The sequence below is a fragment of the Polyodon spathula genome, chromosome 9 (genome assembly GCF_017654505.1).
Source record: "Polyodon spathula isolate WHYD16114869_AA chromosome 9, ASM1765450v1, whole genome shotgun sequence".
Classification (NCBI taxonomy): domain Eukaryota; kingdom Metazoa; phylum Chordata; class Actinopteri; order Acipenseriformes; family Polyodontidae; genus Polyodon; species Polyodon spathula.
In genome coordinates, this window is record NC_054542.1 from 18,698,104 (window position 1) to 18,724,915 (window position 26,812).

A 26,812-nucleotide genomic window follows, 5' to 3' on the forward strand; every position below is an offset into this window, starting at 1 on the left:
AATATACTTTAAGGATTTAATTAATTAATCTATTCCAGTCTGAATCCCTAAATTGTAGATATCTATAAAATAACGTGGTATAACAAATGTTCTATACATTTTATCAACGGGTGGTTTCTTGATCCCGATTAACATTAATCTTGGACTAACTTACCTAAGGTAACAGAAGAGATCTTTACACTAGAGAGGGAGAAATTTGTCACCAGGTAAACACAAAGTGTGTACTTTATAATTATGACATTAAAAGTACTTTGTGCTTTCTTTTGGTCCCGGATTTAAATAAGAAGTCAGGTTTATGCTGCTTCTGCTCCAAGCCAGACAAATCAATAATTCAGCTCCAAACTTTACTTGCCAAGTTATCACTGGACAACAGGGTTTGAAATCCAAATGAAAATAAATAGGCAAAGGAATTCCACTTCTCATATAATAACCTGTATCAATGGTCTCTTGCTCTTAGCAATATGTTTTTTTTTCCTTCCCAAATGCATGTGAACAGAAGCACCTTGTTTCAAAGGGTGGCAGCCAGGCTGCGAGAGGAAGGGAGTGTTTTTTGCAACTTAAGATTGGAGACTCGGCCTCTAGACAAGGGAGAGAGAAAAGGGCGGGCCAACCTAGGAGAGAGCCTTCTATGGAGTCGAAGCTAGCCCTAATGACCTTCGGGCCCCTGAAAAGACAGAGTCCTGTGACTTCTTGGAGAGTCATGGGTCCCAGTTAGCGAATGGGTTTGACCCTCAGAGGACGGAACGGCTCTTACGAAGCCTTGACGTAAGGAAGAGAACCTGAAAGAACAGAAATTGTTAGTTATGGGACTCGAGCACTAAGAGTAAGAGGGCCACGTCCCAGAAGGGTAAAGGAGGAAGGAAGACAGAGCCTTCTTTTTTGATGTAAGCTATGGCGCATGAGCTGCAAAAGAATAGTGTGGCCGGTGGTCCCTTCTAACCACACGAAGAACCTGCAAAGTTACTGGAACTACAGGTCGGGGAAGTGAGCCTCACTATTCCCCCAGAGGGGATCGACACAGAGGCAAGCAGCAAATGAAAGAAGTGAGGAGGAGGAGGGAAAAGGCAAAATGCAAGAGAAAGAGCTGAGCTGTGACTGGGTTTAAATAGGGAATCAATGATAGGCAGGTGAAAATAGGGAAGGGCAAAGCCCTGGCTCACACCCCCCTGAACTCTATTGAAGTTAACATATATCCAGCTTTGGTGGCCTGATTAATCCAGGTTTCAAATACTGGAAAAGGCAAGAATCGTAATTTGGATATTATCAACTGTGACACCACTTACTGACAACTTTATTATTATTATTTGTTTAATTTAGCAGATACTACTTACAGAGACTAGGGTGTGTGAACAATGCATCAGCTTTGTCACTTACAACACAGTGAGTCGGGATATGAAGTGGGGGACTTCCTGGTTACAAGCCCATTTATTAGAGTTTCCAGGGCGAAAGTGTGCACATGCATGATCGCTGTTAATGCATTATGCAACTTTTATAACACTGAATGGTGTGCTTCAGTACTGATTGTACTTCTGCATACCGACATTCTTTGTTTGCTTTACTCATTGTAAGGACAATTGTAGTACATCGTACTGTATGTATATAGCAACTGAATGTTTTTTATTAACACGATCAAACTAAAAATTAAAACACGTGTATTTCAGTGCTATGTTTCTACAACTACTGTATATATTGTTGTTCCATAAACATACACTTGAAAACAGTATTTTCGCTTATTGGCAACTGGATAATGACAACTTTTTACTGGGAACCAAGCGGTTGCTAATAAGGGCATCTACTGTCTTAATATCTGTATCATTTTTTTGTTACTACTAAATGTACCACTTAATTTTTGTACATAATTATGGACTGAGCACTGATACAGGTTACAATAGTTTACAGTATAAACTGCAGGATATAACAGCTATAATTAAAACTACACAATCTTTACAAATGTTTGATTTATTTATTTATTTTTAATTGCCTGCATCAGCATGTGTTGGTTAATGCAGATCCATGGTTATATCCAGGTTTAAACAGCACCATTAGAATATCACTGACCAGCTATATTGAAGGTTCTGACTTTTTTCCAAACTGACAACAAGTCACTTACAAAAATAGTTTGGATTATAAAATGTTTGTCAAACGTAGCATAAAATAAATAAACAAATGGTATTCTAGCTTTTATATATATATATATATATATATTTTTTTTTTTTTTTCCAGAAGAATGAAAAATTCAGAACAAACCTGGAATTTGACTTACTTTTAAAAGACAAAGCTACACAACAGACACATCTACTCAAAGGTTTTACAGAATAAAAGAAGAATATGGCATTTCACATTAAGGTAACCTGGAATCATGCATTTCTAACTGGTAAGTTGAATTAGTTGTATAATTGTAGAGCTAAACAATTTTGATTAACGTTTAGGACTCTAAACAGTAGCCCCAATCTCGAACACTAAAAATATGTATTGTATCTACATCAACACAAAAAGGTAGCAACCACTGCTTGTTTGCCATTCCTGGGGGATAGGACAGTTGTAGCCCATTTTACCCCCCTGCTTGCTTATTAGAGATCTTAATTTATAAAATGGCTTGGATAAATTAAGTGCTGTGACTGGTTGAACAAGATCACATGACTGTGCAGTAATAATTGTTTTACCTCACGACTATGACATCATAGGCCTACTCACTTACCTGTCGTGAGTTATTTCTTACTTGCAAAACAAGTGTGGGTATATCTAGCGCGGCATATATTTTGTATTCCAATAAAGTGAAATAACTTAAGTGGAATAACATGCTTACCGGGACTAGTATCGAATGTGTTTTTGCTTACATTCCAATCCAGTGATGTGCTGCTGGAATTCAAGACAGAGCTGCGCTTCAGTAGTTCAAATAATACTGCCACTACAAATATACTACATGTTTTATAACAACCTTAAAATGTCTAAAATAATTTAATATTTCTATTGCTGTTTTGATTTGGACTCCCTATTTCCTTGAGGATGAGTTCAATCAAGAAATGCCAGTTACTGATCTGCCTGTGTCTGAATTATTGTTGCTCCTTCATTAACACTGGCGACAGCTGGAAACAGATGCTACAAATTGACAGGCTGAGCACAATGTTCTACCTAAAACGACAGTTGCTAAGGACACAAACAGGTTTAAAAATGAATCTGGGTCACTTGACAATGAAAGTAAAAATCCAGGTAAAATAATCCCTAAATTAATTGATTTAATATAATGTACAGATTTTATTGCTATTTATTTAAAAATATATACTTGTGGTATAAACAGAATCTATTGAATGAATACTGATTTACCATTCCTCGGGGCTCATGGTTTACGGGGGCATCCTCCTGCGGCAAATTAAAAAAAATGTATACCACAAATATCATTCAATATCCTCTATAAGCCTGAATAGATAATGGCCCTCTTCTAATAAATGATTTTAATAAGCATATCTTCTCAGCGCTGTCTCAAAATGTTATCCATTCTCTCTGGGGCAGACATGTATAAATATAATGGTATTCTCTGAATAGATACCTAGCCCCTCTTCTTAAATATGCAAAATATAAAAAAATATCAACAGCCCAAATGTTGCTCATTTACTACTAATGGAGTGACTAGGTGTTTTTTTTTATTTTAACCTATAGAAATGGTTTGTTCAATACTGAACATTATACAAGTCTTGGCAGTTGCCGTTGAAATGAACTATTTTTGGGCAGAAGGAAGAATAAATACCCCCCTGCACTAGTTGTTAAGACTGTCAAAGATTGAACATGTCAGTCTTAAAAAGAGACACTATGATTTTGTGTGTATGATAAAATCAGTCTCAAACTATACATTAAACCATATTAGAATGTGAAAATTATGCTCAGCAGGGTGTAGGATCACCATGAGTAGGCAAAGTGTTTCAGGGCCCATTGACACACCTTTTGCTGGTAAGCAAAACAGAAAAACACACAAGTTCACTTCCAAGTGACCCTTTAGCTCTGAATTGTGATGTGAATTCAAAAGAAACCCAGTTCTTTTCATTATTATCTTTTTCTGGATACTAAATTGTTCTGGAGGGACGTGCGACAATTCCTCAACGATTGCTGCATTCCTTCCGGGTGGAAATCTGCAAAGCCTGCTTCTCCAGAATGGCCTTGCACATGGATGATTCAGATTGTACATATTACATTTATGTCATGGCGGGAACTATTTGCATTACAAAAATCAACCAGACTAGGGACCGCCCATTATTGTTTTTAAACTTCTTTGCTTCTAAAAAGAAATGATTTGCTGTTGAAATTCACAATTAAAATGGCCACATGTATCCTGTCCCAGACAAAGAGAGACAGCTAAAAAATACAATTAAAATAAAAAATATTAATTCATTAAGAAGCTTACCTTGATAAACATTCATGAAGGGTACCAAAAATTCACAAAATAAAAGTATAATGCAAATAGAAATCCATACCAATACCCATACAAATAATAAGGTGGTAGCCTGCTCACTGAATGAGCCTAACATTAAATAAAAAGTCTTAAAATGTAATCTTCTTGTACCGGTATAACTGAAGCAATAGACTTGTCAAATGTGTGTTGTTTTTTGTTTTTTAATATGTATTTTTAATGGGAAAGCTTTGTATAATTGTTAACAATAAAGTATTATTAAATTCAGATCATTCTCATCTGGATTATGAATTCTGAATAAAAGACCCTGGTGTTTGGAGGTTGATTTTGTTTCTTACATCGCGTAACTGTAAGTCAATGGTAACTTAGTTCAGTTTGTTGTTTTTGAATAGGTGTAACATGTCTACTTACTGTCACTACCCATTTCTGTATTAGATTTAATTAACCCCCAGTCAGCAGCAACAATTAAGCTCACATGTAAGGTGGAAAAGGGGTGCAGATGCACCCCACATACATAAATGCAGTTAACTTATAATTTAAAAGAAATAGAAAGCATTTAAACAGTTCTGTAATGAATAAACACTTTTTTGAAGTGCTAAGCATTTATTTTTTTATTAAAAAAGGTGCCATCAACAGTAAATGCCTTTACAAACACAAATAAACTACAAAAAATGATACTGTACTTGCAAACTTAATATGTACAAAACCTAGTTAAAAAAAAAAACAAACAAACACTGTGTCATCTCCCTCCTCTCTCAACAATTTATTCTGCCAGTATGCAGGAGCTGTGATTGTGGATGCGGAAAATACATTTTTTTGTAGCTCTCGAAAAGTGGAAATGGGTTAAAATGCAACCCAAAATATGTACCACATGTGCAGTCCAAAGGATTACTCCCGCTTCCAGAGTCAGACAAGGATGTTCTTGGTATCAAAATAAATGTGACTAAAATTTAATCGCATGCAATGATATACCTCGATCTTCAGAGAGTTTTGAAACATGTTCATTTTAACCCTACCACCACCCAAGGGTTAATGAACTGTTTTATTTATGCATCCTGACCAGGCAATTTACTAACAAAAATGTATTTTTACAACTTTTTAAACCTTCTGACTTATGGATTCTTGCAACTGTCTTAGGTTCTGTGGATAATGTGGGACACCAACACCAGTTTCCCCCAAAAATACCCCAAGGTGCCAAGCATTTAGCAATTGGCAGGACTGCAATGTGTGTGTGTGTGTGTGTGTTTTATATATATATATATATATATATATATATATATATATATATATATATATATATATATAATTTGCATTAAACCTTATATTATGGGAGTTTAATGACTTGTACATGGTTTTCAATTTCATAAAACTATAACCAGGCAAGTTCAAACTATACCACTGCTCATAAAATGTACTGACAAGCAGATTTATGGTGACGAGTATTTTACTCTTGTAGCTTCGTCTAAATTGAAAGATTTACAACAGAAACACCTTTTTACCCCCCCCCCCCCCCCCCCCCCCCCCCCCCCGTATAAAAAGCTTTCGACCCAAAAAGTTCTGAAGAAAATGTTACAATTCATGCTTTGGGTTCTTTATTTACTTGAATTTCACTATTTTGCAAAAAGGTAATATAAAAAAAGTCATGATATGTAACACTTTGTATAGTAGAAAAATATCCCAGCAGTAAGAATACGCTCTGTAGATCTTACGTTATCCCCCTAAATGAATTACAAAAGGATTACATACAGCAGTGAAAACATTTTTTTATTCACAAAAAATATATAGTACATAAAGTAGACTTTCTTTTTTACTTTTTGTTTCCTTGCCATTAATGTTTTTTCACAATAAATAGACAAAGTAATAACAATTTCTGACGTTTAATTATGCCTTTTTGTAACAAGCAAACAAAAACTGAAATTTAAATAAAACATGGAACGTTCTCGTTTATTACATTCCACACAACAGACAATCACATCAATAAAAATTCCAGTAAGTTGGGCCAGTTTTGGAAAGTGTAAGGCACTTCTGAGTGACAAACCTGCATTTCTAAACCCTGATTCTGCTCAACTATATTCTTTCCATTTTACGCTTGTTGGAATTTTCTGTCAATACTATTTTTGCTAAGCCTACATCAAACATCTAAAACATACTATATACAGTGACTCTCATTAATACTAATTTAAAGAGAACAGCAAAAAAATGTGTATTATCTGCAATTCGTATTCTCAGGAGTCTAAGCCAGTTTTTACTGAAGTTATAACTGAAATATACTTAAATTACAGTACAATGAGAATTATTATACATTTAAATGTACTGTGTGTTTTTTAATGAAAATACAGTTGTAAGTGATTGCAAATTAATTGCACATGAAACCTGCATGCCCCAATCTGATCACAGGCATTTTTAAACCACAAAAGCAAGGCGTCCTCAACATCAGGGTATTGAGCAAATCAGAAACGCTGACGACTTGCATTCAGTTTGCTGTTCATAAGCCCGTATTATTGTTACCCAGTTTTTCAAAATGGTTGACAAAGCCTTGTATCTGCAGCAACATCTTTCTTTTTATTGTCAGTGGTGCATTATCCACTGCTTTCAGCACCTCCACTTTTGTCTGCAAGGATAGTATATGTTTTTAAGCTGCTTCATGGAAATGGCATTGATGCACAAGCACTGTGGCAACTCTAGGGCTCTTTTGTCCCAAAACAGCACTAAAATACAGAATGTAGGCGCTAATTTGGATACAAGTTAACACATTTCCCACACAGCTGTTCAAACTGGTGCGATTTGTTTTATTCAAGTTATTCTTCCCTTAAATTAATTTGTTTTATAAGTATTTTTCAGGAAATTAGTCAATATGAATTTGTGTTAACAAGAATTGACTGTATATTCTTTGTTAATTTAATAATAAATACGTCCCTAAGTAAAAGTGAGAACTATTATCAAAGATTAAGTGTTGAGGACAGTACTCAAATGTACAGGTCCCCTAATCAGTCTGTTTTGGTTAACAAATGAACTATTGGTTTTATTAAGTAATTAACTAATTTTGCTTCATAAAGGTCGAATGAAACCTGCTGAATAACGTTAAGTTAACATACTGAATTGCATGCCTCTTTGTAGTTTTCCATATACTTCATGAAAAACTGACAAATTGAAAAATATGACATTTTGAAATCTAACATGAAATATTGTACTGCTATTATGGCTTCTGGTAGACTTTTGCAATATCACTTAGCAGTTTATATGATTACATGATGTTAAATAAAATATCTAAATTATGTTCATATTGTTTCTTTTTTATTTTGTCTCAATCCTAAAATTCTAGGTGATGCAAAACTTTTGGCCATAGCTGTACACATCTTGATAGTAAATTAGGGATATGCTTAAGCTAATCCACACCTATGTGTTTTTTGTTTCCAAATATTTTGGCAGTTGCAAAATAATGCTAGTATTAGAATACACAGGCACACTACTGAGGTGCAAACATTTATTGCAAAACCACATAATTCTAGAAACGTGGTTTGTAGTTTCCTTCCCGAATAACTGCCAATGTTTTTACTTGCTAACTGCTTTTAAAAGGCCTTAAAACTTATGCCTTTGGATCTCAGTACGTTGGTCATGCAGAGTAGTAGTAGTCTGTGAGGTACGTGTTAGAATCACACATTTTGTTTGCAAAATTAATTTGGAACAATAACTGTCACATTACATTTTAGTGTAATAAAATGATCACTTCTATTTTTTTTTTTTTAATTGTAGAGGCAAAAAATGTAAGAAGCTGTTGACCAATATAACATTGTTTTCATCTTCATCGTGTATACTGTTAGGCTTTAAAAACTGTTGGTTTTCAAAATAAGGTTTCGATAATTTGAATACCACTATATTTCTGTTCTGCTTCAATTAATTTGTGTGTGTGTGTGTGTGTGTGTGTGTGTGTGTGTGTGTGTGTGTGTATATATATATATATATATATACACACACACACACACACACACACACACACACACACACACACACACACACACACACACATACACACACACACCGAGAAAAGGTTTGTGAACCCCAATGATAATTACGGAAATTCCATAGTTTTACCATGACAGCCTTCTTGAATTTTCTTAAATATCCAATACAGTTTATATTAACCAATTCCATGTCTTTTGAAACAAAATGATGTATAGAATTAGACAAACAATGAGAAATTAAGATTCAGGGTATGTGAAAAAGTAAATGAACCCCTGGTTTTATCAGCTCAATTAAGGGGTTAATTAGAATCAGGTGTTTAAATAATTAGGTAGATCTTCAGGGGTGAGTTTGGGAGGCCCCACCCTATATAAAGATCAGAAACTTTGTTAGTTTGGTCTTCACCATACAGGTATGTGGAAACACGTCATGCCACGATCACAAGAAATCTGTGAAGACCTCAGAAAAACAGTTATTGATGCTCATCAGTCTAGAAAGGGTTACAAAACCATTTCTAAGGATTTGGGGCTCCACCAATCAATGCACTGTCAGACAGTCTACAAATGGAGAAAGTTCAAGACCACAGTCACTCTACTCAGGAGCAGTCATCCTACCAAAATCTCTCCAAGAACAAACCTGAAAATCATCAAGGAAGTCAACAAGAACCCCAGAGAAGGATCTGCAGGCCACTCTCACCTTGGCTTATGTGACTCAACTATCAAAAAGACTGAACAAGAACAGTGTTCATGGAAGGATAACCAGGAGGAAACCACTGCTCTCTAAAAAGAACATTGCTGCCCATCTGAAGTTCACCAAAGTCAAAGGTAGAAGGTAGAACTCTTTGGCCTCAATGAGAAATGTTATGTTTGGAGAAAACCAAACACTGCATTCGAACAGAAGAACCTCATCCCAACTGTCAAGCATGGTGGTGGGAGTGTGATCATTTGGGGCTGCTTTGCTGCCTCAGGAACCTGGACGGCTTGCCATCATTGACACAACCATGAATTCTGCCACCAGTTACTGGGTCTAAAGGTTCACTTACTTTTTCACACATGGCTATTGAATGTTGAATCATTTGTGGATCAATAAATGTTGAAAAAGTATCATGTTTTTGTGTCATTTGTTTAATCAAGTTATCTTTATCTATTATTAGGACTTAGATTAAGATCTAATAACATTTTAGGTTTGAAATATGTGAAAATCGTAAGGGGTTCACAAACTTTTTCTCGGCACTGTATGTATGTATATATATTTGTTTATCTTTTTTTTTTAAACAGAATTTTACAAGCAACCACCAAGAACACAAAGGGCAACAAAAGCACTCAGACTACTTTACATGCTGTGAAAATCAGAAACTAAAAATAACAGGGTAGTATGGTTTGAATACCAACCATGTCCTCTGATGTTCCCATACTGAACAGACTATGCATTGCATTTCTAAAAATGTTTTTAAAGTCTGATGCATCACTACACTGAAAACATTCACAATTTAAACAATGTCATTGTGTGTTGCAACTATTCAAGATGTTATCTGGTTCACGGATGGGGAGCAGGAAAACAGACAATAACATCAAAAAATTAAGTGTTAAAAAAATACATACATTTTTTCAATATTACCGTTGTAAAACTGTCAAGATGCAAGCATTTGACACCAACAGTCTCTCTGCTGAAGTGCTGGCAGATATGAAACCAGGAAATACCTGCCTTTGCACATCTGGGGACATACCAGCTTACTAATTTTACTAGTAAATAAAAAGCAATGGGAGGCAGTTACAAAAAGAAAACACAACTTCAGCAGATACATGCTAAAAATGATGGAATCTGAAATAGTTCATGTCTGTGGTGATGCATTATACAGTATATATCTGTAACATAATAAAATGCAAGGGAATTACGGACATTTCATCTTTGGCCAATGATTGAATGGGTACAATGGCAGTAGTATTTTTCCAGTATCAGACATGATTGTGATTAGGGATGAGTTGGTATACCGGTTTACCATGGTTTAGGTACATTACGGTATTGATACCGTTCCTTTTATTCTACACCGCAATTATCGTAATTACTTTATACAACGGTTAACGCATTTTTCAACTGCAAACACGCTTCTTCTAAATCAAGTGATGATACTTGCAGCCTTAGCAGTGTCTGATGAAGATCTTTTTGTGAACTGATTCCGTATTTTGATAATGGTTTTGAAGGAAACAGTCGACCCAGAGCTTGCTGCACCAGCCGCTCTTGGCTGGTGTCTTTGATGTCACACGCAGCTTCTAGAGAAATGCTTTCTCCAAACCTTGCACAGCAGCACACATTTTCAAAGTACTTTATTTACATTTGTCTGGATTATCAACCTATTTATAATCCAGGCTGGCAATGGGACGTGGAACAAGCAATCTGATTGGTCGAGCAAAGTTCCAGCTGTCCGTATATTGGTCCGTATATGTACATCTGTAACTATGAAACTGAGTGACCAATTACCTGCAAAAAAAACCCAAAAGTTGTAAGTAGACATGCTGATTTGGATGAAGAACAATTGAATTAACTGGAAGATTGCAATTTAAATAAATAAATAAATAGGTCTTTATACTCAATCACCACAACTTTGTCACTTAAAATAATGTATTTTAGCGGTTTGTAAATGCTACAGAAAAACACAAAAAGACGCACATTATCCACCCCTCTCAGACACATACCTTAAATTACTGAAATCCAAGATATATTTAGTTATAAATGGGACTACTTTATTGGCGTAAAGATATTTAATTAAAAAAAAAAGTTTTTAAAAACTAATAATGCTTTGCCCCAAACATGATTTATGATTCTTTTTCTTCAAATCCACTGTTTGATGTGGATTATAAATGCAGTAAGGCCCTTCAGGGCATCCGTATACATTGAATATAGACTTCTCTGAGGTTGAACATCCCGAGTCATCCCTATATTCGACGTATATGGACGGCCTGTTGGGCCTTACTGCACACAGTCAGTTTGATGTAATTGATTAACATTAACTTTATTGTAACATTATACATCACTTATCACAGATTTAGTACATTGTTTGTTTTAACCTCTTGTGCGCTACGGACTTACATGGTACGCCCAAAAAGTCACTTCCCCACTGCTAAGGACATACCTGGTATTTACAATTGAAATACATGTTTAAAAAAAAATAATTAAAATGTGGATTGCCGTTTTTTCACTCGGGGTCGCTCATCAAGGCATTATTACATAACAAATTAGGTCAGTGGCTTTAATTTCATTATATTATACAGTTAAAATATATTTGATGTGATGAAGTTGTTAAAAGTAACGAACAGCCTATTTAAAAAAAAACTGGCGGCCTGTGTTTGGCTCATACTGTGAAACACTGACTGAATTTTAAAATATATGCGTAACTTTCGTTTTCTTTTCAATGTGGATTAATAAAAAAAAAAGGTTTACCTTTGATTAGTAGCTGTTTTATCGACCTGTGTTTCATGAAATTAGCAGTAACATCTGCCTACTGTATTTGACTACATCTTGTCACCACATGACACCATTGTAATGTATCAAGTGTGTGGGAGGTACTGCAGTTCAAATCTTTTTTTTGTCCCATGGCTAAAAAAAAAAAAACACAACACACTAGGAACCATGTGTTTTTGCTATATAGTTACTGTGCCTGAAACCTTGTATCTCAGACTTGTTGTGTCTGGTTCAGTTGGTGTTGGAGAGTCCAGTGAGTTTGATCATTCGCACAATCTATTTTACATCTGCATCTATTTGACATATTTTTCAAAGTATTATTTTTTGTGAGCCCTCTATAGCTATTACTTTAAACTTTTTTATTTGATCTTAATTTTTTTTACTGTTTCCCAAAAAAAAAAAAGTTTCCAGGTCATTTGATTTTTTCCTTTCTTTTCTTTTTTTGTTATTTGAAATAACGATTTTGATTAAAATTTATTGGATTTATTACAGTATATATTTTTTCACCTCCTTTGATTTGACAACATTTTTTTTTAGGGAACGGTGTTTTTTCATTTTCACAAAAATTTGATTTTTTTCCCTTATATTTAATACATTTTCTTTTGCGCCATGAAGGAAAAAAAATAAATTCACTGTCAATTGCGAGAATTGTTTTTTAAAGAATAATTCTCCTCTCCTCTCACAACATAATAGGATATAATTGTATTATCAATTTTCTACTGAGACAGCATTGTATATTTCAGAACAGATTCTTTTTCCTACTCTGTATTCAGATTTTTTCTCCACTATTTTTTTTGTAAAAAACTATTCTGATTAGTACTCCACCCCACTGGATATATCGCGGTTGTCAGGGTCCAGTATAAATCCGCTATATATTAAAGACCACGATATAGCGAGAGACCCATAGAAAAACAAATAGTATGCATCAGGGTCCAGTATAAATCCTCTACGCAACCTGCTTTTTCTCATCTTTCGTATAAAAAGCAGCACACCGCATTAAAATAATCCATTCCCAACAACATAGGAGGCTTGCTGCTAGTGAGCTGACATCACTGCCTTGTGGCTTTTGCTAGTGCATTGCTGCCACATGTGAACACCTTGTTGGCTAAAATAAAAACCGCTTCAATAAGTACATATTTAATTTGCTTTGTGTTATTGTGCAATACGTCTGTATATAATAACAGTATGATAGTAATGCTTTGTTTTTAATTGTTTTGTATATTGTTGTTTGTGATGTGCAATACGAAATGCAATGAACAGTAATTCTAAGTGCCTATGTACACTGCAGCTGAGGTACATGCAGATAGGTAGTTAAAATGGGTGGCCAACTCCCGGAGTATAGCGAGGGGCGATAAAATGAGAGGTGGGTGTATTTATTGATATATTTTAGGTTATATATTTTCTACACTTTAACAGTACTTAAGATTTTGGGGGTTGGTTTTTCAGTAAACATTGAAATTGGGATAAATTGGCCTTGAAATGTATTTGTTTTTATTATTCTATGGTAATTTTGAAGTTTTACTTAGTAAAATGTTAAGAAAGCGGTTCAGTGCAGAGGCTGTTGCTGATTGCCTAATGGAGTCAGACTGACTCAGAGACAGATTTTGTGCCCGATGGCTCTGGCAGTGAATATGTACCGAGTGATTCTTCCTCCAGTGAGAAATCCAGTAATAGAAGGAAGAGGAGAGACTGGACATTGAGCCTGAGCCCCTACCAGAACAGGGTACAGTAGGTCCTGGACGGACCCAGGGGTGATGGATTTCAGTCATTCTGCGATTGGACACCCCCTAACAACATCCAGCCTCAAAATCCACCTTTTTCTGGCACACCCGGTACCTGGGTGAACACAACTGGATTGACCGCAACAGACTTCTTCCAGTTGTTCATCACTGATGACTTTGAGTATTTGGTTATTCAGACCAATTTGTATGCTCATCAATACATGGCACAATATGGGGACAACCTGGGGCAATATTCTAAGGTGCACAAATGAGTCCCCACTAATCTAATTGAAATTAAAAAGTTCTGGGGTTTATCCCTTGGCTGGTGAATAAACCTAGAATTTATTTATATTGGTCCACTGACACTATTCATGCTTGCCCAATTTTCCCTGCAACCATGAGCCGGGGCAGGTTCCAATTCATTTTCATTTTTTTTACAGTATAATGTCAATTCTAATGCTCTCCCGAGGGACCATCCTGAATTTGAGAGACTTTTCAAATTGCGTTCCCTTCTCAATCACCTACAGAATAAATTTGAAGAGCCATATTCCCCTGGCAAAAAACTTATCTGTGGAGGAGTCCCTCCTTTTATTCAAGGGGAGGCTCATTTTTAAACAGTATATTCCCATGAAACGTGCCCGTTATTAGATTAAACTGTACAAACTGTGTGAAAGCTCCACTGGGTACACTCATTGGTTCAGAGTGTACACAGGGAAGGACTCTCAGATTGAGCCACCTGGCTGCCTCCCATGGTTGCAGGAATCCCTTTATTTAGAATTTTGTGCACATCCCAAACAATGGTTTGTGGTTCAATAAGACCAAACTGGAAGGGATTTCCCCATCAATTGGTAGCCAAGAAACAGAGGTGTGGTTAAACCAGCGCTTTGCACTGTGAGGAACTCCTGGCAATAAAATACACAGGGGAAAAAAAACAAAAAACAAAAAAACAAAGATGTGTACCTCCTCACCACCATTCACAATGAGGCCACAGTGGCAGTTCCTGTGAGAGACACTTGCACAAATAAGCCTAAGTGTGTGCTGGACTACATTAGACACATGGGAGGTGTACATAAGATACCATGGCATGGTATACAAAACTCGCCATGTACATGGTCCAAATTTCATTATACAACAGCCATGTTGTGTACTGTACGGCTCCAGAAAACAAGCCTACTTTTCTAGCCTTTTAGACTTTCAGCCTCATATTTGCCAGCCAAGAAATGCCAGAAAACAGTAAGACTAGAGACAGTGGCTAGTCATTTTATATGGACGCTACCACCATTTGGGAGTAAAGCAAGGCCACAAACAAAAGTGCTCTGTGTGTTCCCGCAAGAGCATGCGGAGGGATACACGGTACTACTGTCCGCAATGTCCCTCTCAGCCAGGCCTGTTTGGAGGAGTGTTTTGAAAGGTACCACACGGTACATGAGTACCAGAACAACTAAACCCCAGAACAAACCACCATGACCAGTAACAAGTGTAACAAAAGGTACTAAAAGTCACTTGTTGTCATGCAGCAACATTACCTTGTGGAAGGGGAAAGTTCAAAGTTACCTAGTCTCAGTCTAGGACCTATAAATGCCTGACACACTATAGAAAGGTACACATACTTAGTATTTCTGAATTCAAGACACTCAGGGCAATCCAGAAAAACAGTGGAACAAAAGCTGTTAGATTCACAGGTCCAAATATATGGGGAAAAAAAAACTGACTTACACAATGCAGTGACATTACCTCAAATTGCAGAAGGATAATGGGTAACACCCCACTGATGCACAAGGTCATGTTACCCATTTATAAAATCCTTATCTTGTGCAGTTGCAGAAAATATTTACACATTTTGGATCAAATCTGGGCCCTCCAAAGCCAATTTTATTAAGTTGTTACGGTCATTACATGTGCACTGTCCCTTTAAAAAAAATAAATAATGGCGCCTATAGTGCACAGTAGATTTGCCGTGCTAGGGAAATAACATGGAACCTCCTAAGAAAAGAAAAAACATTTCTACTTTTCTAAATTTATTATTTTGACATCTCCTATCGCTTTCCACAGGGGAAGATGCTCAAAGACTGTGATATCAAGATGTGAAGGTACCACCCAAACAACGTTAAAGATTGCTTTATGCAGCTGAAGTAGTTAGCTAGCTTCTGTAATGTAATAGAGTAACTGCAAGAATTGTTACGGTTCTGTATACAGGCACTTTTTCTACATTTTATTTTATTATTTTAAGAGCAAAACTGTATTCAGCTTCAACTACAAATCGGGAAAAAAGCTTTGTACAGTATTGTAGTTTTGGTGTTCAACGTGGATCTTTCATTAGGGAAAGTACTACTGTAGTAACAATCTGGCTAGAGTTTAAAATTGTTACTGTTACATTTCTTTTTTTCTACAGTGTTTCTGAAGTTAGGCTATAGTACAGTAGCTAGTAGGATGCTACGTAGCAATGGTATGTAATTGCATAAAAAGTTCCAATGTAATGCAGATAATTTATGAATAATTAATGCTGCACTTTAAATAGAAATGTGTTATTTCCTTGATTTCAGAAAGAAAAAATAAATAAAAACATCAAGGTGAAATACAGTAACATCTGTATTTTATTTATGCACATTTACTATGGAAATAGCTCTAAATGTCCACACCATGGAGCAATTTACATAATTTGTTTAATTCGAATTTTGCACATCTCAAACTACTTGTATGGTCCCCAGAGATTCGAATTAAGCAGAGTTCACTGTACATACATTCACCTCTTAGTGAAGTGGTTAGTTGTAGAAGTCAAAAGTGCATTCTGCCTCATTACTGAAGAATAACCCACAAAAAAGTTTAAATGGTATAGTTTGAAGAGTATCTATTTCTGTATTATCTTCTTTAGTTGTTGTGACCAGGACATGCAAGATGTGACAGCATGGTATCAGTTCTCAAACCTTAGCCTGTTGTGGCACCAAGACACAGGATAACATACAAATACATTTCAAAGCTGCTGGTGCTGCAGTGGTATTAATATACATTCCTAATTTAAATACAAAAATGTATAGGAAATAAAAAAAGGTATGATTTGGGACATATTTCGGTTTCATGAATGGTACATTTTCTTGTGCGGCCCCCTCATCCCATACAACCTCCGGAAATTGGCCCTCCATCACCAAAACTTTGGGAACCCCTGATCTAGAGCACGTACACCCCCCAAAACCAATGAAAAGATTTCCACATAGGCACAGGCACATCCAACATTTATTAGCATTTTAGGGTCTAAATGTGATGCATGTATAATACATTTTATGAAAAAGTTGCATTTTTTTTTACAATAGCAGCTGCATTTTTTGATCACATGTCCAAATAAACCACAAAAACTTGGCACCAATAGAAACTTCAGAGTCTGATAAAAAAAAAAAAAAAAAATTATATATATATATATATATATATATATATATATATATATATATATATATATATATATATATATATATATACATACACACACATACACACACACACACAGTTTGCCAGTGGTACATAGAGTAATTGTGATGCAGGCCTGGAGAGTTCCAAATTCCAAAAACGCCTGTAGCACGTTACAAGGGCTTCAGCAGAGAAGGGGTTAAATAATTGATTAATAATTTATTTTAATATAGTGTTGACAAGGCTGTGCTATAAGAACACGACCAGTGTCTCAATTAGCAAAGACAAATGACTGTAATAGGATAGTCTACTTATTATCAAAGTAGTTTTGTTTAAACAAGCTATTTACAGTATTCATATTTTCTTAGGTAAGTGAATAATTTTTATTTTTTTGTACTCCACATGTGTAATAATCATTAGTAACAAACAGCATTGGAAGTTTGTGCAATGTCATGTGATGTGTGGCTATAAATCCAATAACACGTTTTAGTACTACAATACATTTTTAATGGTGTTGCTACACATGTTACTTATCAGGTGCAAAAATTAAACATCTGCTCTTAAATTCTTAAATGCTCTTAAATTGGTATATCTTCATATTTAAAGCAAGAAGACCAATCATTTCCTAATTCTGTTTACCATCAGCTGAAGTATTCATTTATTTAATTTTATACGTTAAAATGTTCTAATAAACTGCAGAACCACTTCATTTTGAGCAAGTAACAGATCTTAATACTGTTGTAGTATAACAGAGTGTACAACTTTAGAGTGTTCTTGTAAAAATTCCAATTGTCTTTATAAAAAAAAAAATTCAAAGTATGTAAAGTTATTTGGCGTAGCAAAATACAGAACACCAAATGTTTAAATCATTCCGTGAAAGGAAGAATGATTTGTTTATTTTATTAAATTACAGTAATTTAAGTGATTTACATTTGTCTTCCTCATTTTTTGTAAGCCTTTATTTTATAACTTGCATGATGTACTTTATACAGTGATATTAAGGTTACCACGGTATATATATATATATATATATATATATATATATATATATATATATATATATATATATATATAGAGAGAGAGAGAGAGAGAGAGAGAGAGAGAGAGAGAGAGAGAGAGAGAGAATAAATTGTCAATCATACCGGCACCGTGTAAAATATTGGCCCCTAATTAGGGATGGGACTGTACTTTCACAATGTAATGACAACCTAATTCTGCTCAAAGATGGTCAGTGTTGCCAGTCTAAGATCAAACTGGGGGAAAAAAAAATATTAATAAATAACTTGTAAATCTGAAGAACGGACTAATTTTATAAACAACTTTTTAATATATCTGAATACCACTTTATTGTGTTGCGTACTGTACACCAATGTGCATGTCCTATAACAATAGCAATCTAATTTTTTTTCTTTACAATCCCTTGTTTGGGAATATGCAACTTTAAAGCAACTGTATGGTGAAGTTTAAAACTTCATAATAATACATTTAATAATAAACACAGCAACATGCATTCAGACACAAACTGTCTCTATACTATTACAAAATTTGGAAATTGCAATTCCCACAAAACAGTAATGCAGTTTTAGATTGATAGTCAAAAGTATATACATCACATTTTAAGCATGTCAAGAATACGATTAATATTGCCAAAATAAAAGTAACCTAGATTTGCTCAGACCAATTGTAGGGAAATATACCTTTGTTCAACAGAAGTAGTATTTTGATCTCTGCAGAGATATTGCCCCAAGTAGCTGTTGTTTTGAGGAGTATGATTTAAGATAAACCAGGGTCTTAGTCAGCGAACAGCAGCAGACAGAGCATTTAAGCAATCTGTTTGACCTGGATTATAAATGCAATACGGTCTTCAGGGTGTCCATATACAAAAAGTCTTGCATGCAAAAATGACCAGCTAGATTTCCTTATACAACTACCTGATCCATTAAAAACTTCAAAACGTATTGACAGCAGGAATGTATGCCTTACATGGCAAGAATCAAATCTGCAGCATTTGCTGAGATATGATGGAGCAGAAAGGTATAGGAAGGAAATTCAGGTCCTCCTCACTCCATCAGCGACTTACAGCATACGGGTTGAACATCCATTACTGGAACCGTAGAGTGCTGGTGTTTTATTGAATAAGCATTGCCATAAACAATTCCTTAAAATACTTTAAAAGTACTTATATTGAAATTTAAAATGATTTAAAAGTACTTATAATGGAAGTATTTTTACTTTTATGTTTTCATGCTGCCAACCCAATACTCAGAGCATAGTTTCCATTGTTGTGTTTGTTGCTATATACAACTGCACACAGCTGATATTTTAAGAGTAATTTATTACAGAAACTTAAAAGCTTAGCCAGACATTTTAGTAATTGTGAAAATTAATATTACCATCCAAAGTTCAATGACAAATTTTAACATTCTAATCTAAAACCTTTTAACATGCATTTACTATATTGTACAATGCAAATATAACCATTAAAATCATGAACTGCCCGGACAGTGTTAAACTGTACTAAAGCTAGAGTGGCATCAGTTTAATTGTACGTGTATTTTCCACAAAATAATGTGAATTTTATATAGTAAATATATAAATTTTTTGTAACACACTCGCACTCATATTTAGCTAGACGTTTCTGATCTAACTCAGTCAATGTCTTGGGTTATTGCATTTGTACATATGAATAAGAACTTCTGAACAAAATATGTGTGTGTGTGTGTGTGTATATATTTAAAAAAATATACCCATTTTGGGTTCCCATGCAGTAGTAATAAACTTAGCACAAGGAAGGACTGCTACATTGCTGCAGTGTCTACATTTTGTCCCCAAATTTCCCTTATTCATATGTGGAAATGCAAGACTGAGCCTAGAACATTGATTAAGTTGGTGGTAAAAGATCATGAAATATATCTAGGAATAGTTTCAAGCGCACACTTTATTGACTTAAATCAAACAGGACTAACTTTCAGCATACATGAAAAAAAAAAATAGAATTAAAAAGGGGTTTAAATGTGTGTAGCTAAAGACATGCCAGCAATGACACAGCATTAGAGGGAACAAGAATATTTCAATGCTGCTTCTAGCTGACCCAGACTTAACCCTTTCAATACTGAGATTTACATTTCAGACAGTCACTTATTTTTTTGCAGGAGCAAAGGCATTTTTTCTTGAAGTCTGCAGCCAATTTTAGAATTCAATGAATATGTAATTAAGTAATAAATCCAAAACTTTCATGGTTCAGGCATACAGCAGACAAACTAACAGTAAATAGCAGGTTACTAGTAACGTTAACAGAAATACAGAAGACAAGTCAACAAAAAACCCTAGAATGAATAATCAGTGATCTGAAATGGATGTAAGTTACTTGGTTCTACTCTACACACAGACCACCTTGATGAAATATGCAGCACAGAAAGGGTTAAAGCTCTGTCAAACTTGTACTTCCCTTTTAAACAAAATACATTTTTTTGTTAAATTAAGTGATATTGAACAGGATTTGTGTAATTATATATGAGAGAGACAGCGACACACACAATCTAGCTTCACTATAACAAACTCTTCTTATGACAAACCCCCTTTTTTAACGACCCAAGCAGTAGAACCGTTCAATGGAAAGTAGTCCTATTAGAATGGTCACTTTTACAAAATCTACCAGGATAAAACGATCTCGGTAACAAAATTGAAACAGTGTGCACTGAGAAGAGCACAAAAAATATGAAGCAACCTACACTGGATATTTTTTCAAGAGAAAGGGTAGTAATTACTGTATGTAAGTGTACTTTTTATTTTTTTCATTTATATCCTGTTTTCTTTTAAATATACATTTTAAATATTAAAGCATGTGAAGTTGTCTTGAAAGAACTACTGTGTACTACATAAAGATGTTCAATTCAATTTGCTCGTTTCTTCACTATTCTGATACAGTAAATTGCCAAACTCTATTATATTGAACAACCTGATATAATGAACTTTTCTCCAGGTCCCAGGGGGTTTGTTATTATGAAGTTAGACTGTGTGTATACACATATGCAAACTTTTGACTACAACTGTGTGCGCGTATGTGTGTGTATATATGTGTATATATACAGTACTAGTCAAAAGTTTGGGAGTACACTTGCTGGAAACTAGGTTTTTTTCATAACTGACAATGTTTTACGTTGTATACGTTTCTACAAATACTTGAAAATGATAACACATGTTACAATATACAAAACAAAACATAGAGTATCAAATCAATGTTCAAGAAAATTGTCTCAATCTTGGATTCCTCAAAATAGCCACCCTTCGCCTTAATAACTCACAAACACGAGGCATTCGGTTAACAAGTTTCAGCAGCAAATCACCCGAAATGTCTTCCCAGCTCTTCTGCAGCAATTCCTACAGATGTAGGGCACCTGTGCACCTGCTTTGACTCTTCCATCCAGTTCGTCCCATACAAGTTCTAAGGGATTGAGGTCTGGAGACTGGGCAGGTCAGGTCAGACTGAGTTGTCCTTCACTTTCCTTCTTCGTCAGATAGTTCTTGCACAACTGTGAGGTGTGTTTCGGGTCATTATCTTGCTGAAGAATGAAGGGCTGCCCAACTAGCCATAATCCTGATGGAATGGCATGTCTCTGAAGTATGCTATGATAGCCATGCTGGTTCAGCTTGCCATGGACTTGGTAAAGATCACCAACTCTGTCACCAGCATAGCAACCCCAGACCATGATACTGCCTCCTCCATGCTTGACAGTGGGAACCACACATGCAGAACTCATGCGCTCACTCTCTCTGCGTCTTACAAATACCCGGCGGTTGGACCCAAATATTTCAAATTTTGACTCTTCGGTCCATAAGACTGACTTCCACTCCTCAAACGTCCAGTTTCTGTGTTTTTTGGCCCAGGCAAGTCTCTTCCTCATATTCTGCACTCTTAACAATGGTTTCTTTACAGCAGTTCTTCCAGTTAGACCAGCTTCACGCAGTCTCCTCTGAACAGTTGATGTTGAAACATCTGTACTTTTAGTAGCATTTAGCTGAACTTGTATTTCAGGGGCAGTTAATCGCCAGTTTCGCAGACCTGCGACTCGAATTAACTTGTTCTCTGATTCTGAGGTCACCCTTGGCCTGCATGACCTTGTGCGGTCCTCATGAGTGCCAGTTTCTTCAAATCGTTTGATGGTCTTGGCCACAGCAGTTACAGACACTTGCAAAGTTCTTGCGATTTGTCTTAAAGATTGACCTTCATTTCTTACAGTAATTACAGTCTGTCTTTTTTCTTTGCTTAACTGAGCAAATTTTGCCATTTTCTGCCCCCTTATATTCAGGAATGACAAACTTGTGCCTATGCTACCTATATTTATAGTAACGGACCCTCTCCTGTTAACAATAATTGGTTATTAGTTAACTCAGAGAACATCTAACGAAGACACTTTTATACCTAGACCAGTGTTCTAACACAGTGTTATACACATTTCAGACTTTTAACTGACTTGGGCTTCAGACTGAAATCCCCTTGCTTTGGGTGACCATTTCATTGAAATTGACAAGATTTACATTTTCATTTAAAAATTAAGTTTTTGAATGCAATTCACTTATGATTATCAGCTTATGTAAGTACACATGTCATATAATGAAATATTAAGTGTTTATAGACAAGTTTATACAGTTAAAAGCATAGATAATCATGAAAAACCTGGTTTCAAGCAGATGTACTCAAACTTTTGACTGGTACTGTATATATTATACACACACACACACACACAGTGTGTCAAAAAGTTTACACACCAAAAGTTCATAAATTTCTCAAACAAAGAATGTTAGGAAAACTCTTTTGTAGCAAAAGTTTTGCTTTTGTGGATGAGGAAAAAAGTTACAAAAAATTGCAGCAATTTTTTTTGCAAAACTTTAAAAATGCTAATTCAAACGTATTTATACCATTTGATGATATGATAGTATTATCTACAAAGTGATAGAAATTTAAATTTCATAATGCAGAACTTAATTCTAGAAAATGCTGGTTTGTAGGTGAACATTCTTAGAGAGTGTAAAAGGGTTAGGCATAGGATGATTGCTGTCATTACCAATAAGTCAATATGGGAAAAATTAAAAAAGAGCTATCTGAAAACCTTTGGCAGAATTATTTATTGTCAAAGCTGGCGAAGGATACAAGAAGATTTCTGGTACTCATGGTACTGTCACAGTGCTCCCTCGGACTGGAAGAAAGAAGGTTCTTTCACCAAGAACAAGTAAAATAATTAAGAGGAAGGTTAATAACAATCTGAGACTGAACCAGTCAAAGACATTCAAAATGAATTGGCTGCAAGTGGGACTGGGGTTTCCATTTCAACCATAGATCGAGTATTGCATGGTGAAGGTCTCAATGGCTGCAGACCAAGGAAAAAATCTACTCTTAGGAAAACACCACAAGGACAATCGCTTAAAGTTTGCAAAACAGCATCTGAATGATGGATATGCGTTCTGGTTAAAGGTTTTGTGGAGTGATGAAACAAAAAATCAAGCTGATTGTCGTTACGTTTGGAGAAAGTTTGGTGAGGAGTACAAAGAAAAGAACACTATACCTACTGTCAAGCATGGAGGTGGTAATATCCTTCGAAGGGGCTGTTTTTCTTCTAATGGCACATGAAATTTAGTTCAAATACATAGTAAAATACATTCTATAGCAAACTAAAAGATATTAGCCAATCATCTGAAACCCTCCACAACAAAACGGGTTTAAAGCACAACTGGACATTCCAACACATCAGACTCTACTTCAGAATGGTTAAAGAAGAATAAAATCAAGGTTCTGCAATGGCCTAGTCAAAGTCCTGATCTAAATCTGATTGAGAATCTTTGGTATGAGTTGAAGAAGGCTGTGCACAAGACAAGTCCTCAGAATTTGAATTAACTAGAATAATTTTGCATTGAAGAAAAAATTCACTACAGTATCATGCCAAAAGCTCATTGACAAATATCCTAATTGTTTAAAAGGTTCTTATTGCTAAAGGTGCCTCAACTAGCTGTTAATGTCATTTTCCTTGTCAGGGTATGAATACTTTTGAATATGCATTTTTTGAGTTTTGCAAAAAAAATTGCTTAAATAATTTTAGACAATTATTTGTTGTAACTTTTTTTCCTCATACACAAAAGCAAAAATTTTGCTACAAAAGATTTTTCCAAAAATTATGTTTTTGAGAAATTTCTGAAAATTATACATTTCCATTGGGGTATGTAAACTTTTGATTGATTGATTGCTTGATTGACAGACAGACAGATAGATAGAAGCATGTACCAGTCTTCTGTGTTTTTTTTTATTATTTCAGATTCAAGAGCGCACAAAAGTTACAGCAAAAATTACATTTGCTTCAACACTTGCTGATAATGCGGCTACATACACTACAAAGCGTTTAAGAGAATAAGCTGCAAATTATGGTCACAACAAAAGTTTAATCTAGTTGTACATATTAATGAAACAAATAAAGGAAACAGCAGGTAAAATGTAAGAAAGGGTATCTGCACTTTTTCATCTAAAAAGGAATACTCAATATCCAGATTGAAAATACTCAGTATCTACGACGTTTATTAGGTCCATCAAAGTTCCCCCCTTGGTTTCCTCTCCCAAAACCACCAGGTCCACCACCCACAGCCCCTGCACTAGCCATTGGTGTTTGTGGAGCTTCAACACCAGGCCTGCCAACCAAAGGGGAGCCCATTTGTGGTGGACCAGTTTGCGGGAATCTATCATTGTGCTACAGGTTTATTCAATAAAGTACACATTTGCAGTCCATTGATTGAGGCCACAACACCCATGAAATTATTGGATTGGAAATATTCCAAGTGTTGGTCAAGGAGGTCAGCAGACAGTCCAGAGGTACCAGGATCAATTGAGGAAGAGGAAAAAAGGAGTCATTTTATTAGTTATTGTAAAAATGGATGATACTTATGGCACACTTCTTGTAATGGTAAACTTTTCTGTTCCCTTTGCTTTTAATTGAAACAGCAGATACTGTAAGGACAATAAAATTAATTATAAAACATTGCAAACTTCAAAAAATGCACTGCTGATTATAGATTTCTTTCTGCAGGGAAAATATGTAATTTGCATAATGGTAGAATACAGGGATGCTACTAGCATGATACCACATAATCCTTAATTATATTTTATCCAGATACAATTAGAATCATAAAAATAAAGCCATGTCAACTATAGTGTTAAGTGCCCTTTTAGGCAAAAGCTAACATGTACATGTTAACCCTGTTTCAGAAAAGAAGTTTTGAAATTGATCATGGCTGAATATCTTCTTGGCTACAAACAGGAGTTGTAACACCAGCTACACCTGCAGATGTATCCCAGATAAAAATGGTAAAGTTTAACCTTTGATAATCTATATACTTTTTACTTTGTCAATCAGTAGAACTAGTACAAGTACTTCTGTTTTATATAGTTTAAATATTAAGTGTTGAAACATGACAGGTACTTTGACTGGTCAAACAAATGGAGAATGCAAAAATCTTTAGTGTTGGCAAATGTATGTGATCACGTGTTATATCACCAATATAAGCAACTTGCGAGTTGTGTGCATGCTTTTAAGAAAATTATGGGAAAGCAGAAAGATCTCAGTGACTTCACAAGGGGCATGATAGTGAGTACCTATGCAATCAGCTCAACCCTTAACACTGTGGCAGCTGCACTGAACAAACAGTATTCTGAGTGTTCCTGGAAACACCACCGTAAACCTGAACTCTGGCTGCAATGACTGTTTGAGCCAGCAGGTGTGTGTGTGTGTTAGGTATTGTGACAGCAACAGGGGTGCTATCAAAATCACACAAACCAGAAAAATTGGACAATACACCTGTTACCACTTGAACAATGTGCTGGCAGCTATAGATTGTGGATTATTAAAGTAATTCTAACATGTTTTGGCTAGTCAGTGTGTAACACTACAACACATTCATCAATGTTTGCTGATCATCCAGGAATTCTGATCAATGCACTTTGACTATTTCTTTGGCAGAGATACCATCAGATTTCTTGCTCTTTGACACAGCCCTAAGGGATTGTCCAAAATTATCACCAAATACATTAAGCATACAAAGCATGCTCTTTTTTTAAGACCAGCCCCTCAAAAGCGTACATAAAAATGCTGACATCCAAAAGCCCTATATTTTCAAAATTACTCACGATAGGCAAAGTGAAAATAGACATTTTTGACTTGCTAACTGTATCCTATATTGTACATAGATACACAGGCATTGCAGAATTTGAGCAGTGGTTCAATATTTGATGGCCTTTCTCTCTCTTTATGGCTCACAAAAGGATCTTAATCTGCAACCTAATTGGTTCATGGATCTCCAAAGTGTAAAACTTTTTTCTGTGTGCATAAAATGTCGATATTTTTGGACAGCCCCTAATAAGAGGTCAAACTTTAAATTAAAAAAAAAAAAATTAATGATATACACTACTGGTCAAAAGTTTTAGAACACCTCCATTTTTCCAGTTTTTATTGAAATTTACACAGTTTAATGTCTCAATGTACTCTGAAATTAAAGCATAGAACAAATAAACAATTGGAGATAAAAAAAGAAATCATGGAATCATTTTAACAAAATTTAATCAAAATTTTTTACTCATCAATGTAGCTATCTTTTGCAGATATAACAGCCGAACACACTCGTGGCATTCTTTCTACAATGGAAAGTTCTTCCCAACACTGTTGTAGAAGTTCCCACAAATGTAGGTTGCTTTGCCTTCACCCTTCTGTCCAGTTCATCCCAAACCAGCTCGATGGGGTTTAAGTCTGCAGACTGTGCTGGCCATTCCATGATTTGAAGCCTACCGTCTTGTTCTTTTCTTCTAAGGTAGTTCTGACATAGCCTGGAGGTATGT

The 26,812-nt window shown here is 35.4% G+C and overlaps 1 protein-coding gene across 3 annotated transcripts in view; it reads right to left on the reverse strand.

Annotated features, from left to right (window-relative positions):
• LOC121320464 (paraspeckle component 1-like) overlaps nt 1-26,812 on the reverse strand; it is a 106,663-nt gene that overhangs the window by 18,818 nt on the left and 61,033 nt on the right. For 2 of the 3 annotated variants that reach the window (XM_041258801.1, XM_041258800.1), the window contains one exon: nt 24,185-24,674. The exons of the other annotated variant lie outside the window; for it this stretch is intronic. In XM_041258801.1, the coding sequence (XP_041114735.1) occupies nt 24,489-24,674 (186 nt within the window). In that variant the 3' untranslated portion in view covers nt 24,185-24,488. Of the gene's footprint in view, nt 1-24,184; nt 24,675-26,812 lie in introns of those variants that run through there. 3 annotated transcript variants of the gene reach the window in all.